The following is a 15,128-nucleotide window of genomic DNA, read 5'->3' as shown; positions in this document are numbered from 1 at the left end:
ATATTATATTATATTTGTTTATATTATTGTATATATTGTATATATAATATATATTATATAATATATGTAGTACATAGTATATAGTATATAGTATATAGTATATAGTATATACTATATACTATATACTATATATATTATATATTATATATTATATATTATATATTATATATTATATATTATATATTATATATATTATTATATATATAATATATATTATATATTATATATACTATATATATTATGTATTTTATATATAATATATAATATATTATATATTATGTATTATGTATATTATTTATATTTCTATTTAATTAATTAAATAGAAATTAATTTAATTGCATGCGTTTTCTTTCCATTAACAATCCTGATTGTTTCTAAATCATAGAAAATGCTGTGCTGGAATTTTGGGAGTGTCCAAGGCCAGGTTGGATTTGGGTTGCAGCAATTTGGGACAGTGAAAGGTGTCCCTGCCCATGGAATAAAATCAGCTTTAAGTCCCTTTAACCCAAGCCATTCTATGGTTTAATGGTTCTGAGGTTGCATCTGATGTAAACTGGTTTATAAAACTCTCTTCTCCTGGAAGGAAAACACTTTCAAACATTTAAAAATCATCCTCCTCAACCCAGGATGTTTGAGTGTTGGTTAAATACCTGGGAACTTCATTTTCAGTGTTTTTGTGAATATTTTTTGTTCAGAGCCTCCTTTTTGTTCAGAGCCTCCTAGAAGAGAGCTGAGCTTTGGATAGGAGAGAGTTTCCTTGTCAGTCCTGCTTTGTTTTCAGGCTCTGGGCTAAGGGCACTGTCTGAGCTTGGGATTTCTGCTTTTCTCTGCCTTGAATCATACCCTCAACTCTATTTAAAGGTTTGGTTTTTTGTATTTATTTTCCACATCCTTGACCCTGACTGGCGAGCTGGACATTTGTGTTTGCCTTGGCAGGCTCCGAGCTGCTCATCTAGGGCAGGATGAAAACTCTTTTTTTTCCTTTCGTAAACAAACTGCTCCTCAGCATTTTCCATAAGGATTTGCACCACCATCTTGTGCCTCTTCTAGGAACAGAGAAAACCTTGCCATTCAGAGTTTTCCTTTTCCACAGCAGAGAAATGTTTGATTTTATTTCTTTCCCTGGGTTGGATTGGAAGAGCTTTTTTCAGAACGTTTTTAAATTCCAGAAGTAGTCCATTTTCTTTTGCCTCTGAGGGTTTATTAAAGCTATAGGTCAATAGGCATTGTTGCCTGTGTAGAAAAGGGGTTATTTGTATTTTTTATTTGTCTGCCCACTGCAGTGAGAACAGTGCCCCATTGTCCAGGCACTGGGTGCATGTAAATCCCTGCTTTGTGCCCTGAAGGATTTACAGCCCAAAGAGTGCTCATGCTCTGCTGCCAGAGAGGCTGGATGGATTTGAGTGGCCAGGATGGAAAATGAGAGAATAACTCAGCTGGCCACTGGATGCCAGCACACAAGCTGTGTTTTGGAGCAGAGTTGCTGAGTTTTATTTCCCCTGGGACGCAGAAACGCTGCTGCTCCTTTGCTCAGGGATTTCTGGGGGCTGTGTGCTCTGGAAAAATGGCTTTTTTGTGCTTCTGCTCCAAACCACTTGTCATGTGTCATCTGCAGCACTCCACAAGTGTTGCACATCATTTAGGCAAGTTTGAAACGCTCCCAGCCACAGATGCAGTTTTATAAACTTGCTGTTGTTGGCATTAAATCCAGCTCAAGGCTCAGTAGCCATGTTAATCCTGAGTTTAAACCCTGCCAGGTGCAAAGAGGGGCTTTGCCATGAGCTAAACCTCTGAAATATCAGAAAAGGTATTTTAGGAGTATCCCTGTTGCTCAGCAAGGAAAAGCTTGGAGGATTTAATGAGAATATTTTCTCCCCCCAGAGAGCTCTGCAAATCCCTGGTGGGAATTTCCACCACTGCACCTCAGTGTGTTCACAGGACACCTGGATATTCTGGGAAAATGTTCATTTTTCCCCACTCTAGAACAATTTACTGGCCAAGGGAAAGTCAGAAAGTAAAAGTACAATGATGTTATACAGCAGAAAAAAAAGGTGTAGTTTAATTCCTTTTTAAGCAGTAGAAAGGTACAAATTTCCACATAACTTCTTGTCCTTCAGATGCTGTTTATGAGATGTAATATCTAGGTGGAAAATGACCAGTTAATTCTTCATGAATGTCTAGAATTTCTCTGCAGTGTTTAGTAAAATAAGCTGTTTATTAGAAGTGATTACTCACATGAAGTGTGTGCCAATGCCAAAATGATAATAAATAGCAAATAGCCACATTGATTTATTATCTGCAAATGATAATAAATAGCAAATAGCCACATTGATTTATTATCTGTAAATGACAATAAATAGTAAATAACCAAATTGATTTCTTTTCTGTAAATGATAATAAATACCAAATAACCAGAGTGACAAATGCTGAAAAGTATATGTAAAAAATACCCCCAAGATTACAAAAAAACCCTTACTCTAAATGATAATAAATAGCAAATAGCCACATTTATTTATCTGTAAGTGGTAATAAATACCAAATAATCAAAATGAGAAATGCTGGAAAGTAGATGTTAAAAATACCCCCCAAGATTACAAAAAAACCACCTTACTATAAATGATAATAAATAGCAAATAGCCACATTGATTTATTTATTATCTGTAAGTGACAATTAATAGCAAATAACCAAATTGATTTCTTTTCTGTAAATGATAATAATACCAAATAACCAAAGGGACAAACGTTGAAAAGTAGATGTTAAAAATACCCCCAAGATGACAAATAATTGTTGCTGTGGGGTTGTTAACAGAAGAGAAAAATACTGAATTTTCTGTAATGCTCCATTGGTGCTAGTCAGCAGTTCATAAAATTCTATTTATTGTTGCTTTTAAACAGCAATGTGAATTTTTCGGAGTGTTTGAAGAGCATATTTCAAGTGCACAAGCTAAAACTCCTTTTTTTTTATTTTGTTGCAGATCTGGGACATGAGTGATGATGAAACAGTTTGAAATCAGGTGCTGAGGAGGAGGAGGATGCTCTGCAGTGCAGCCCTGCCTTTTATCTCTGCTTGGAGGAGTTAATGATTGCTTACCCCTCCTGGCTGCTGGAAAGACAAACAAACAGAACCCACGTTCTGCCACGAATAACTCCCCTGAAAAAGCAGTTCTTCCCTTATGGACAGAACTCACCATGTTTTCATTTTTATTGTGTAAATAACTGCAGCAATGGGCTTGTGTTTAAACCTGGTCTCTTTTTTTTTTTTTTTTTTTTTTTTTTTCTTTTTTTTTTTTTTTAAGCTTCTAAATATGGCTTGCATATAAAACATGCTGCTTAAGTAACTTTGGCTGGTTTGTTTGGGCCAGGTTTTATTTTGCTTCTCAGTGGCCATGTCCAAGCAGCATTTCTGAATGGCTTTTTTCATCTCTCAGATTTGGGCTCCTTCAGTTGGAATTTGTGAAGATCGAGCATTTTCTGCTCTTGGGACTTAAATTCAATGTTTAAAGGTGGGGAGGAGTGGGGAAGGAGCTGAACCTGCTGCCTCCACCACAGGAATTATTTGCAAACATGAATTTCAGGTGCGGTTGTTCTGGATGTGTCCATGGAGTTGTTGTTATTCCCTGTGAAGATCTCATCTTGTCATGCTATGGAAACAAAGTGCTTTGGCTGATTTTTGCCCAGGAAAGACCAAAATGCATTTAGATCATGCTTAGGCTCCCCTGAAGCTCAGAGAAGGCTCTGTCCTATGGTAAAACATCACTTTAGGAGGTGGTGGGTCATTGGTTCAGTCAAAAGCTGTGGGGAAATGCTTCAGTGAAATGAGAAATTTGTTCTCTGACTTTGCTGTTCTTGGGTGTGGTCATGCAGAACCCTGCAGGTGTTCAAAAAGACCAATTCTCTTCTTCTTTTTGGTTGGTTGAATTTTTGCAAGTGGCTTCATAAGCAAAACCAGGAGTTTGAGAATCCTTGAGTTTAAAAAGCAGCTTGAGAAAAATGGAGTTTTAAAATCTCAAAGCACATTTTACTGCAAAATTGAAAGTGAATCTATTGATCTTAACTTGGAATAGGTTTTAGAAGGAAATTGAAATCCCTCTCATAGCTTTATATTGTGAGGTTTATGAGTTAACTCACTTAGAAAAAATGCAAATCACTTTATCTGCCAAGCAGCCTCTATTTCCCAGATATATTATCCAAATTAGTTGGTCAATCCAATTATTTTAGTTCTTCCTTAACATAAGCTGTGAAGATTTTTTTGGTAGAGTATTTCCCAGCTTCTCTCTCATCAGAACAAGTTCAGTCAGGTCAAGAATATGCAACTCCCATCTTCTGATCAGAAAATAAGGTTTATTGAAACCTGCTGAGATTTGCACCAAGTGTCTAAAATAGCCATTATTGTCTAAAATAGCCATTATTGTCTAAAATAGCTATAATTTCTATTTATTTATTATCATAATCATTATATTTACATGATTGCTTACCTAGGGGAATGTCTGTTTTAGGTAAGTGAAATATAAAAGTGAGAATATAAAAATATATATGAATGCAAGATATTTTGGAAATATTGCTGGTAATCAGAGCAAGTCATCTCTTGGTGGTCAGGCACTGAAGACTGAGACTGAAGCCCTGAAATGTGCATTTTTAAAGCAGTTCAATACACCACGGCATTGCAGCCATGGTTTCAGCCATGCCATAGTCCAGCTGGAGCCACGAGCTGGTGCCAGGAGAGTTTCAAGGGAATAATCTGCTTTTTTTATCTTTGGGAGCTGCTGAGCGTGGAGTGTAAATGGCTCTGCACTTTGGGGTTATCTGAGACTTGAAAGCTGCACATCTTTCGGAGCCTGGTAAACATTAATGATTGTTTGGAGTGCCTGCAGCTCAGCCTGGGAGGCGTCTGCAGGAGCAGGCAGGGCTCAGGGTCAGTGCCAGGTGTCCTTCCCTCTGCCCCTGCCAGCCTGGCCTCTGGCCTGCCCATGGGCTCCCCTCCTGTGCAGAAACTCCTCACTCTGCCTTGGAACGACTGCCCTTGTCTCACTAAAATGTTGGTTTTGTTCTCCTCGTGGCCCAGAATTGTTCTGGTTCCAGCAGAGCTGCTGGGATTGTTTCCTCACTGGAAAAGAAGCAGGAAAGTTTCTGTCTGTGCTCTTGTAGCATTTGAACTCCAGGGTTTGATGGGTTTTGGTGTCCTTTCCTTTCCTTTCCTTTCCTTTCCTTTCCTTTCCTTTCCTTTCCTTTCCTTTCCTTTCCTTTCCTTTCCTTTCCTTTCCTTTCCTTTCCTTTCCTTTCCTTTCCTTTCCTTTCCTTTCCTTTCCTTTCCTTTCCTTTCCTTTCCTTTCCTTTCTTGAAATTTCCTTTCCTGAAATTTCCTTTCCTTTCCTGAAATTTCCTTTCCTGAAATTTCCTGAAATTTCCTTTCCTTTCCTTTCCTGAAATTTCCTTTCCTTTCCTGAAATTTCCTTTCCTGAAATTTCCTGAAATTTCCTTTCCTTGGACTTTCCTTTCCTTGAAATTTCCTTTCCTTTCCTGAAATTTCCTCTCCATTCCCAGTCCGTCTCCATTCCCAGTTCATTCCCAGTCCATCTGCATTTCCTGAAGCAGGGATGGATTCTCCAAAGCAGGCTGTTGTAAATCGCTGCTTTTACTGATTTTCTGGGCATTTACTGAGTGAGAATCCATCCCAGTGCATGAGTGAATGTACATTCAAATACTAATAGCAGATAAACACATTTATTTGCTGCCTTTTAATCACTGACTGCAGGATTTCTGCACAGAGCCCACTCCAGTGCTTGCTGTTTACTGGGACAAGCTGAACTTCCCCTTTCCTCATGGACGAGCTGGATTTTAATGTTATTTGTGCTCCACCATGGCACCAGTGAGATACTGTGAAATACTTCACAGAAAATCAGTGAAATACTGAGTTTTCTCCATTGGTGCCAGTCAACAGTTCATAAAATGCTGTTGATGACTCCTTTTAAAGAGTAAATATAAACAATAAACAGTGAAGAACCTGAACTCCCAGTGGAGAGCCCAGCCAGGGCTTTCCAGGTGTGGACCAAACCTGTTGGGAAGAGGGAATGAGCGGCCTCAGAGGATCCTGCTCACATTCCTAATTATCCAATAGGAATTTACTGGCAATTTGTGGCAGCCTGTAGCTGTGACACCCCCAGGCCTCGTCTGGGGACATTAATTCTGTTCAGTTGGGTCTCAGTGGAGAGCTCTGACACCACTTTTGTACTTGAGCATTAAAGAAACTGATGGAATGAATGACAGCTCCTGTTGTGATTTCCCACTTGTGCCAGCTGGGATTTTGCTGCTCCATCACCCCTGCAGTGTGTTCTGCTGCCTGGGGTTAAGAATTTGGGAACCACATCCATCGGAGGGAGGAGTGTGAGATTCTGGGGCAGTTCCCTTGGGGATGGATTTCCCTCCTGGACACCTGGGACTGTCCTGGTGCCACCACAGCCGCGGCCAGAGCCCTTCCCAGAGTGGCCACTGTGAGGCTGGAGCCTTCAGCTCTGGGATATTTGCCCAATATTTGCAAATCCCACTGAGATCCGGGGTGGAAGGTCCGTGGTGGCCCAGACAGGTTGGTTGAGAAGGACCCACAGGAGCTCCATTCCCAAGAACCAAGCACATTCTGCCTCAGTAGAAGGCAGCAGCACTGGAGGCGTTTTGGCACAAATTGCAGTGACTGTTCCAGGCCTTAAACATGGAGTTTGAGCTTGGAAAAACTTCTTCCCTTCCCTGTGTCCTCAGAGAAGCCCAGTGAGGTAAACTGAAATTCCCATTTTGTCATCTTGGATATTCTCATCCCACTTTCTGCACGTCCCTGCCCATGGCAAGGGGTGGCACTGGATCATCTTCGAGGTCCTTCCCAACCCTTTAGATTATATGGCTCTAATCTGGTTTCTTTGTATAAATTCTGGCTGCTCACCTTAAACAGATGCAAAACAGAAGTATTTGCAAAACAGAGTGACTCAGCCATCCATAATCCCTTTATTTCAGTTTTTCACTTGTGCTCTTCTTTAGGAAACTCACTGAGATGGGTTTTATTTCTGAGCTTTGCTCTGTGGAACCATTTGCAAACTCTTGTTTCTCCCTCTTAGTGAAGCAGTTCCTCCTGAATCTCTGTTAGCTTGCCTGACTGGGGTTGGTGATGGAGCCAGAGACACATTTGGTTGGAACAGACCCTTGGATCACCAAGGCCAAGGGTTCCTGCAGCCCTTCCAGCTCTGCACTGCTCCGTGCCTCTGCTGGGCCACAAAGAACTCACCCAGCTCCCAATTTCCCTTTGAGTTTATTCCCCTTTTCCAGCCCCACCATAAAAGCAGTGAGATCCTGAGATGGATTTTGGGAGCAGACTTTGCTGTGCAGCATTTTCACTGGGGCCAGGGATGGCTGAGGTCACTGCTCAAGGACACTCTGCCTGTCACACAACCCATGAGTTTATTTTTATGTAGCTCCTCTTCAAAGAAGCACCAAATTTTAAAGAGTTCCAGGTGAGTCCCAGCTCTCAATTCTTGTGAGAATAGGAAGGATTGTCACATTCCTGCAGAAGAAAATCCATTTCAAGCTGGCACAGCCCCAGCCTGTCTGCTCCCTCCCCGTGCTCCAGGCCACTCTGGTGTCCCTGGCTCAGGCATTGCTGCTCTGGGACTTTGCATTCAGGGTGCACACAGGCAGGGAGAGCAGGAGCGGCTCCGTGGTGGGACTTTACTGCCAGATTCTGGATTTCTTCTTGAAATAACAATGCAAGGCTTTCCTCAGAAACAAGTGAGCATTTATACTCCAAAGAGAGCCATTAAAGAAGAATTTGCAACATGGGAAATTTTAGCTGACTTCATAAGAAGCAGAGTCTGGAAGATGTCTCCAGCCTGTCACCATTTGGCTTCATTAATTCCTTTTTTTCTTTTATTTCACTTTCAGTACAGCTGACGTGCTCGTGCACATGCTGCCAGAATGAAACTTTCCTTTTCCAGAGGCTGTTGTGCACCTTTGCCCTTGCAGAGCACCTGGATTAACTGTTTGAACAGGCAGAAATACTACACTGGGAGGACTTTGGACTGTGCCAGGCTGTAAATCCCTAACCCACGGAAACCCTGCCCCATTTCCAGCTCTCCTGGCCTTCTCCAGAGCCCAGAAACACCACTCAGGCCATGCTTTAGGTTTGAAATTCATCTGACCTGCCCTCTCTGCTGCCTCTTCAGCTTTCCAATATAATCATTTGTGGAAAGTTCATTTTCTTACCTGTGCAGCACTCAGCAGGTTTGGAAGTAAAAATACCCTAACAGTTTATTGAGGTTTTTTCCTCTCATTTTACTTTTATTGCTAATTTGTCAATAACCTCTCTGAGCTTTGTTCTCAGTTATTCTGGCTCAGAACTGTTGTTTTGTTGCCATGTTGAGGGCTCAGTAACCAGGCTGTGGCTCCTGCTCCCCTTTTCCTCCATTGCCACCCAGCAATGCTCATGCTCCCACCAGCCCAGCTTGGAAAGGAATCCCTGCATGAGCCACTTGGGGATTCTTTTAGCCAGGCTGGAGCTCCTCCCAGAAGAATGAGCAGCTCTAAGCTGGGGTGGCAGTGCTTTAGGCACCTTCAGCTATTCCATGGCTTAGGGCAGCACTTTTCTCCCCTCGTTTCCCAGCCCAGGATGAGGGTGCAGGTGACTGCTCCAACTGCATTTAAGTTAAAAGCTCTAATTGCAGCCTCACTCATTACATTATCAGCCTGTTGTGATTCAATTTAGCACTTTCTCAGTGGGATTATTTAGGAGAGATTTTCAGAACTCACCAGTTATTTGTCAGAATTTAACCAGCACAGGTTCCTTCTGCTGAATCAAGCCAGACTCCCTTGCCACTGGAAGTCCTTGGGCTTAGGGAGAAAAGAACAATTCTTTTTTCTAAAAACAGCCTGGGCTGTGTTTCCTGGCTGGCAGGGAGCACCAGTCCTGCCATCCATCTCCCTAAATGCCTGTTTCCTCCTGCTCCTGCCTGGATGTTTGTGTGGGACGCTGATAGGAAGCACAATGGGCTTTGTCTCTGCAGTGAAGGTCACATGCACACGTGCCTTTCATTTTCAATGCAAAAAAATGTCAAATTTCTTCTTAACAAAATATTGTAGTGAGCTAACAGGAAAGAACAGGAGCAGCTGTGCAGTGCTGTGCTGCTCCAAATCAAAAAAGAGTTTTCAAAAATGATTCCTTGTAATTTCCCTCCTCTCCCATCCAGTTCCTTTCTGTTCTTGCATTCCTTGGCTGTGGCTTGCTGCTTCAGTAGTCTGAGCATGCAAAAACTCAGGCTCGTGTGGAACTCCAGCCTTGGCACTGGGATCTGGACTTGTGCAAGGTCCCAGCAGGATGATTCATTGTTGGGTTTGTCAGTGAAATCCTGCTCTGCGCTGGGGAACCAGGACAGGGCAGACGCTAAACTGGACAGCTGAAGGCTTCTGCCTTCATTTCTATTGTGGTCTAATGGTTTTCATGGTCTTTTGAGGGTCTTGACTCATCTCTCAGGAGCTGCACTGGTGCATCCTGCAGGCTCAAGGCAAGTGAGGTGCAGGCTGGAGGCTCCTTGCTGGAATGGTTTTGCTTCTCAGTACCTGGAGCAGAGCTGCTGGGATTGTTTCCTTACTGAAAAGGAAGCAGGGAAGGAGGGAAGCTTCCATGTCTGTGCTCTGAGAGCAATTGAACTCTGGGGTTTGATGGGTTTTGGTGTCCTGTCTTTCCTCTTTTTCTTTCTTTTCCCTTTTCTTCTCTCCCCACACCCCCAGTGCTGCAGGCTCCCTGCAGGGGGGCTCTCAGTGACTCCCACCTTCATCTCCATTCCCACCTTCATCTCCATTCCCAGTTCACAGAATCACAGAATCACAGAATGATGGTGTTGGAAGAGACCTCTAAGATCATCGAGTCCAACCTGTGCCCTGACACCTCAACTACAGCACCAAGTGCCATGGCCACTCTTTTCTTAAACACATCCAGAGATGGTGATTCTACCACCTCCCTGGGAAGAGCATTCCAGTCCTTTGTTATTCTTTCTGTGAATAAAGTACTGGAATGTACAGTTCATATCCATTCCCAGTCCATCTCCATTCCCAGTTCATTTCCATTCCCACCTTCATTCCCAGTTCATTTCCATTCCCAGTTCATCTCCATTCCCAGTTCATCTCCATTCCCAGTTCATTTCCATTCCCACCTTCATTCCCAGTCCATCTCTATTCCCAGTCCATCTCCATCCCCAGTTCATTTCCATTCCCAGTTCATCTCCATTCCCAGTCCATCTCCATACCCAGTCCATCTCCATCCCCAGTTCATCTCCATTCCCAGTCCCTCTCCATTCCCAGACTTCCCCCACATTAGCAGGGAGGGATTCTCCAAAGCAGGCACGATTTTCCTTGAGGTTTTTGCTTTGTCTGGGAGTGTTTTTATTTTCATTTGGTGCTTCCAAGGCTGACTTTTCTCCAGCAATTCCGTAGGTGTTGCCACTTCCTCAGGAACCTGTGAGTCAGGCCACGTTTGAATGCCATGACATCAGCAGCATCCCCCTGGAACTGCTGCCCTCCTACCCCGGGCTCTGCCTGTGCTTTTATCACTCCCAGCTCTGCTCTGAGGGGTTTTGTCTCAGGGGGTTTCATTCCTTGGGGCTGCCCTGCCATTCCCAGGATCCACATTTGAGCCTTTTGAGCTGCTGGAACTGCCCGTGTGACTTCAAATGGGAGATCCACATTTGTCCACCAGCTGTTTCTGAATGAAATCTTCGCACTCAGGCCTTTGTAGAGGTTCTGCTGCTGAAAATTGGGCTTCATGTCCTCCTGGTCTGGAGAAGGGAGCAGGTGAGGGGAGGGAACGGTCTGAGCATGGTTTTCCAGAGTTACTTTGGAGGCAATGCAAACAGGAGGTGTCTTTAAAAGGTGTCTCTGCACTCCTGTGCCCCTCTGGGCAGGGAGGTGGCGCTGCCAGCCCTGTCCCTGCGGGGAGCACTGCGGCCCCAGCGCAGCTCCGGGGCCGCTGGGCTGGCTCGGAGCAGCTCCGGGGCACCGCACGTGTCCCCGGGCAGGGGGGCAGCAGGAGGGGCTGGGGGCACAGAACTGCGCAGCTTTGGCTGCCCGGCCAGCAGCCCTTGGCCACCAGGTCACTGTCACTGTCACTGTCACTGTGTCACTGTCACTGTGCCACTGTCACTGTGTCACTGTGTCACTGTCACTGTGCCACTATCACTGTGTCACTGTGTCACTGTCACTGTCACTGTGCCGCTGTCACTGTCACTGCCACTGTCACTGTGTCACTGTGTCACTGTGTCACTGTCACTGTGTCACTGTGTCACTGTGTCACTGTCACTGTGCCACTGTCACTGCCACTGTCACTGTGTCACTGTCACTGTCACTGCCAATGTCACTGTATGTCACTGTGTCACCGTCACTGTCACTGTGTCACTGTCACTGTCACTGTGCCACTGTCACTGTGTCACTGTCACTGTCACTGCCACTGTGACACTGTCATTGTCACTGTCACTGTGTCACTGCCACTGTGCCACGGTCACTGTGTCACTGTCACTGTCACTGTGTCACTGTCACTGTCACTGCCATTGTCACTGTCACTGTCACTGTGTCACTGTGTCACTGTCACTGTGTCACTGTCACTTTCACTGTGTCACTGTCACTGTGTCACTGCCACTGTCACTGTCACTGTCACTGTCACTGTGTCACTGTGTCACTGTCACTGTCACTGTGTCACTGTACTGTCATTGTGCCACTGTCATTGTGCCACTGTCATTGTGTCACTGTCACTGTCACTGTGTCACTGTGTCACTGTGTCACTGTGTCACTGTCACTGTCACTGTCACTGTCACTGCCACTGTCATTGTGCCATGTCATTGTGTCACTGTCACTGTCACTGTGTCACTGTGTCACTGTGTCACTGTCACTGTACTGTCACTGCAGCAGGAGTATTGGTGATATTTTTGCCCAGTGTCGGGGAGGGAGGAATGATGAGGAGGACTCCATCTTATCAGAAGGATCATTAATTACTTCATTACACTATATTATTCTATATTATATTACATTATATTACATCTACACTGAATCTGCCAGGCACTCCAGTGCACAGAATTTTGTGACAGTCAGCCCACAGTCCTGACACACACACACACCTGGATTTAATTGGCCAGTGAATCAAAACACTCACACCAGAATTAATTATTAATCTAATCATTCTAATCTAATTTAATAATCTAATTATTATTATCTAATTCCCTTCAGGTAAACAATCTTCCACAATGCATTCCACTTGTGAACAGCACAAAGGACCTTTAAGAAAAGTTCTGTATCTCTTCTGCATCTCACTCTACTTTTTTTGTTGTTTGTTTGTTTGTTTTTTTTTTAATTCATCTCACCTTCCTGAAGTTGCTGTTGCATTTCCCTTGGGTCCTTTATTTCCTAAAAGACCTTATAAATTACTTTTAAGGAAAAGCTCTCCCTCAGGTCCCGCCCAGTGGATAGATCCCATTGCTACACCCCAGTGATTCCTCATTTCTGGCACCAAGCTGGGGACACAGAGATGCAGGTGGTGTGAGTGGGATAACATCACCACTATTTGCCTGCAAAAAGGCAATTTTCCTCTAATTAAAACATTTGCTGTTGCATGTCTCCTGCATGCATTTAGGCCCCATTTGTGATTTTTCCTTGGGCAGTAGTTGGGATGACTGAGCTGTAAATTCTGCACTATGAACTCAGTCGAGTTTAGCAACACCACAAACTTAAGCCAGGTTATTTTAGCCCTGATTTGCAAGGCAGGGATGGAGCAGGTCCCAGCTTTGCCCGGGGGCTGGACAGATCCTGGTTTCATTCCCAGCCATGATGGGATCTGCTCGTTCCTTTTCCTGTGGATGCTATTTGGAAATGTCATTAAGAGATTCAGTGAGATAACTTCAAAATAGCAATTCCTAAAATTCCTGTGGGAGCAGAGAATAACAAAATACCCGTTGATGTCAGATACTGGAGAAGAATGGGACTGAAATGTCACAGGGGGGTGACACTCAGGACATGGGGACGTGCAGCACAGCATGATTCAGAGCATGACCAAAGCTCTGCTCCCAATTGTTCTGTCCCTTTAGTCGTAGGTGAATTCAGACATTTTCTCAGCCAAGGTGTCACAGCTTGGAGTGCAATGTCATGAATTACTGGGCTTTTTGAAAACACTGCTGTTCAAAGCACCTCTGTCCCCTCTGTGGCTGCCACAGCCATGGGAAGGGGGGAGGCAGAGCTGCCTGGGCTGTGAGAGGCAGGAAAACCCTGAGAGTCTGAGAAGCTTCAGAGGGCTGGGCACAGCAAGAACAAGCTCAGTGGAGGCCCTGGGCAAGAGGAGAAATAGTGAAGATGGTGGGGGTGATGCAGCTCTGCCTCCCCTGTCACACCTTGCAGCTGGATTTGGACAAGTGCTCCAGGAGTTACTGACCAGGCACTGGTCACTGGAATTCACTGGCCTCATTTTTGGATGCTCTTTGGTGGTGTTTTAAACTGGGTTTCAGAGTTCTGAGAGAGGTCTGATGTCAGATGTAAAGACAATCTTACCCCAAGCATGTGTTTTTAAAGGTTCTGTGTGTGAAAGAGGAGCAAACCAATAAAGCTGCTCTTACCTTGTCGCTGCTCTGTTTCAGTTTGGCTCCTCCCTGCAGGTGTGCTCTGGGCAATGCCAGGATGGGCACTGGGCCCTGTGGGACAAACCAGCTGAAATGGAGTCCCCAAAGAGCTTTGCTGTCCTCGTGGAACACAAACATCAGGAAGGGAAATGTCATTTAATGCTCCTGTTTAAAGGGAGTTTCTGGTTTTGAGGCTCGTGGTGTTTGTTCCCCACCTCAGTGCCTGGAGCTTGGCTCTGTCCCAGTGATCCCAGAGGGATTGGGATCCACACTCAGCTGGAATTGGGGTCAAAGAGCTCAGAAACCCCGGCTGAGAGGGGCAGGGAATGGAGGCTGAGCCCTCCCAGCCTGCACTGGCACTGCAATTTCTGTCCCCAGGAACCAAAGCTTTGGATCCATTTGGTGCCTTGACTTTGGTAATGGAACAGAATTCAGAAACAAGTAAGAATTGGGCTTGGGTTTTTAAAATAATAATTCTTAATTAACAAGCATTTCTTAATGCTGATCATATATTATAAATATACTCCAGAGGAGAGGAAAAAAGGGGGTTTGCTCACTTCCTGAGTGAACTCAGTACAAAGTGTAAATCAGTTGCCATGACCTGTAATTTGTTGGGCTCTGCAGGGGTGTTACTGATACTTTTGTGTTTTACAAACCTTCCCCAGCATTGTCATTGGCTTTTCCCCAGTTAAACTTTTCACAAAAAAGTACAAAACTTCCATGATGAGAGAAGAGCAAATGAACTGAGAAATCCTTTGAAAGCCTCACCACTGCCCCACATCTCTGCTGTGGTGAAGCTCCAGCAATTCTTTCGTCCTTCCACGTTCGTTTTCCTTCCCTCCCTTGTTCCAGCTCTGGCTGGGAGATGTGAAGGGGCAGAAGAGGAGGAGGAGGCTGGAGGAGAGGCAGGAAAAGCAGCTGGAAGGAGCCCAGTTTGGAGCTTTCCCAGCACAGGAATTGTCCCTGGTTTGGGGAGCCCCAGTTCATCCCCCAGCCCTGGCACATCCCTTTGTCTGTTTGTCTCTGGGGAGCTCTCCTGAGCCTCAGCATCAATTTTATTTTTCTTTTGGGGTTTCCAGATTTTTGTAGAGCTATAGGAGCAGTGGCTGTGAGGTTTCAGAGGGTCCCAGGCAGCTCTCAGCTCCTCTGTGCAGAAATTAAATGCTGTTTCTCTCTTGTCACCCAGCTCCTCTGGTGCTCTCAGGTAGGACAGGAATTCTGCTCTGAATTTGTACCTACAGAGCAATTCAAGCCACAGATTTGCTTGAGCAGAGTCCCCAGCCCTGAGCTGAATAAATAAATGCAATTCTGCAGGTTCATTTGTGATTTTGTAGCTCAGTGAGCACTCCCTGGGCTCCCCAGCTCCATCCTGGGTGGGAGCTCTGGCTCTGTTTGGGTTTGAGGTTGGACTGGAGCTGGTTCCCACTCTGGGGATGCAGAGCTCAGCACTGGAGGTTTCCTGAGGGGAGAAGCTTTGCTTTTCACCAGCCTGGGGAAATTGCA

At 44.6% G+C, this 15,128-nt stretch overlaps 1 protein-coding gene across 1 annotated transcript in view; it reads left to right on the top strand.

The window, feature by feature from the left end:
• ATG7 (autophagy related 7) overlaps positions 1 to 5,299 on the top strand; it is a 90,994-nt gene extending 85,695 nt beyond the window's left edge. The window contains exon 19 of the mRNA XM_030956818.1: positions 2,976 to 5,299. Within this exon, the coding sequence (XP_030812678.1) occupies positions 2,976 to 3,008 (33 nt within the window). The 3' untranslated portion in view covers positions 3,009 to 5,299. The remainder of the gene's footprint in view (positions 1 to 2,975) is intronic.
• Positions 5,300 to 15,128: the final 9,829 nt, after the last annotated feature.

The sequence above is a fragment of the Camarhynchus parvulus genome, chromosome 12 (assembly GCF_901933205.1).
Source record: "Camarhynchus parvulus chromosome 12, STF_HiC, whole genome shotgun sequence".
NCBI lineage: Eukaryota > Metazoa > Chordata > Aves > Passeriformes > Thraupidae > Camarhynchus > Camarhynchus parvulus.
The sequence above is the reverse complement of the archived record's forward strand: the minus strand, read 5'-3'. Positions and strand labels throughout refer to the sequence as shown.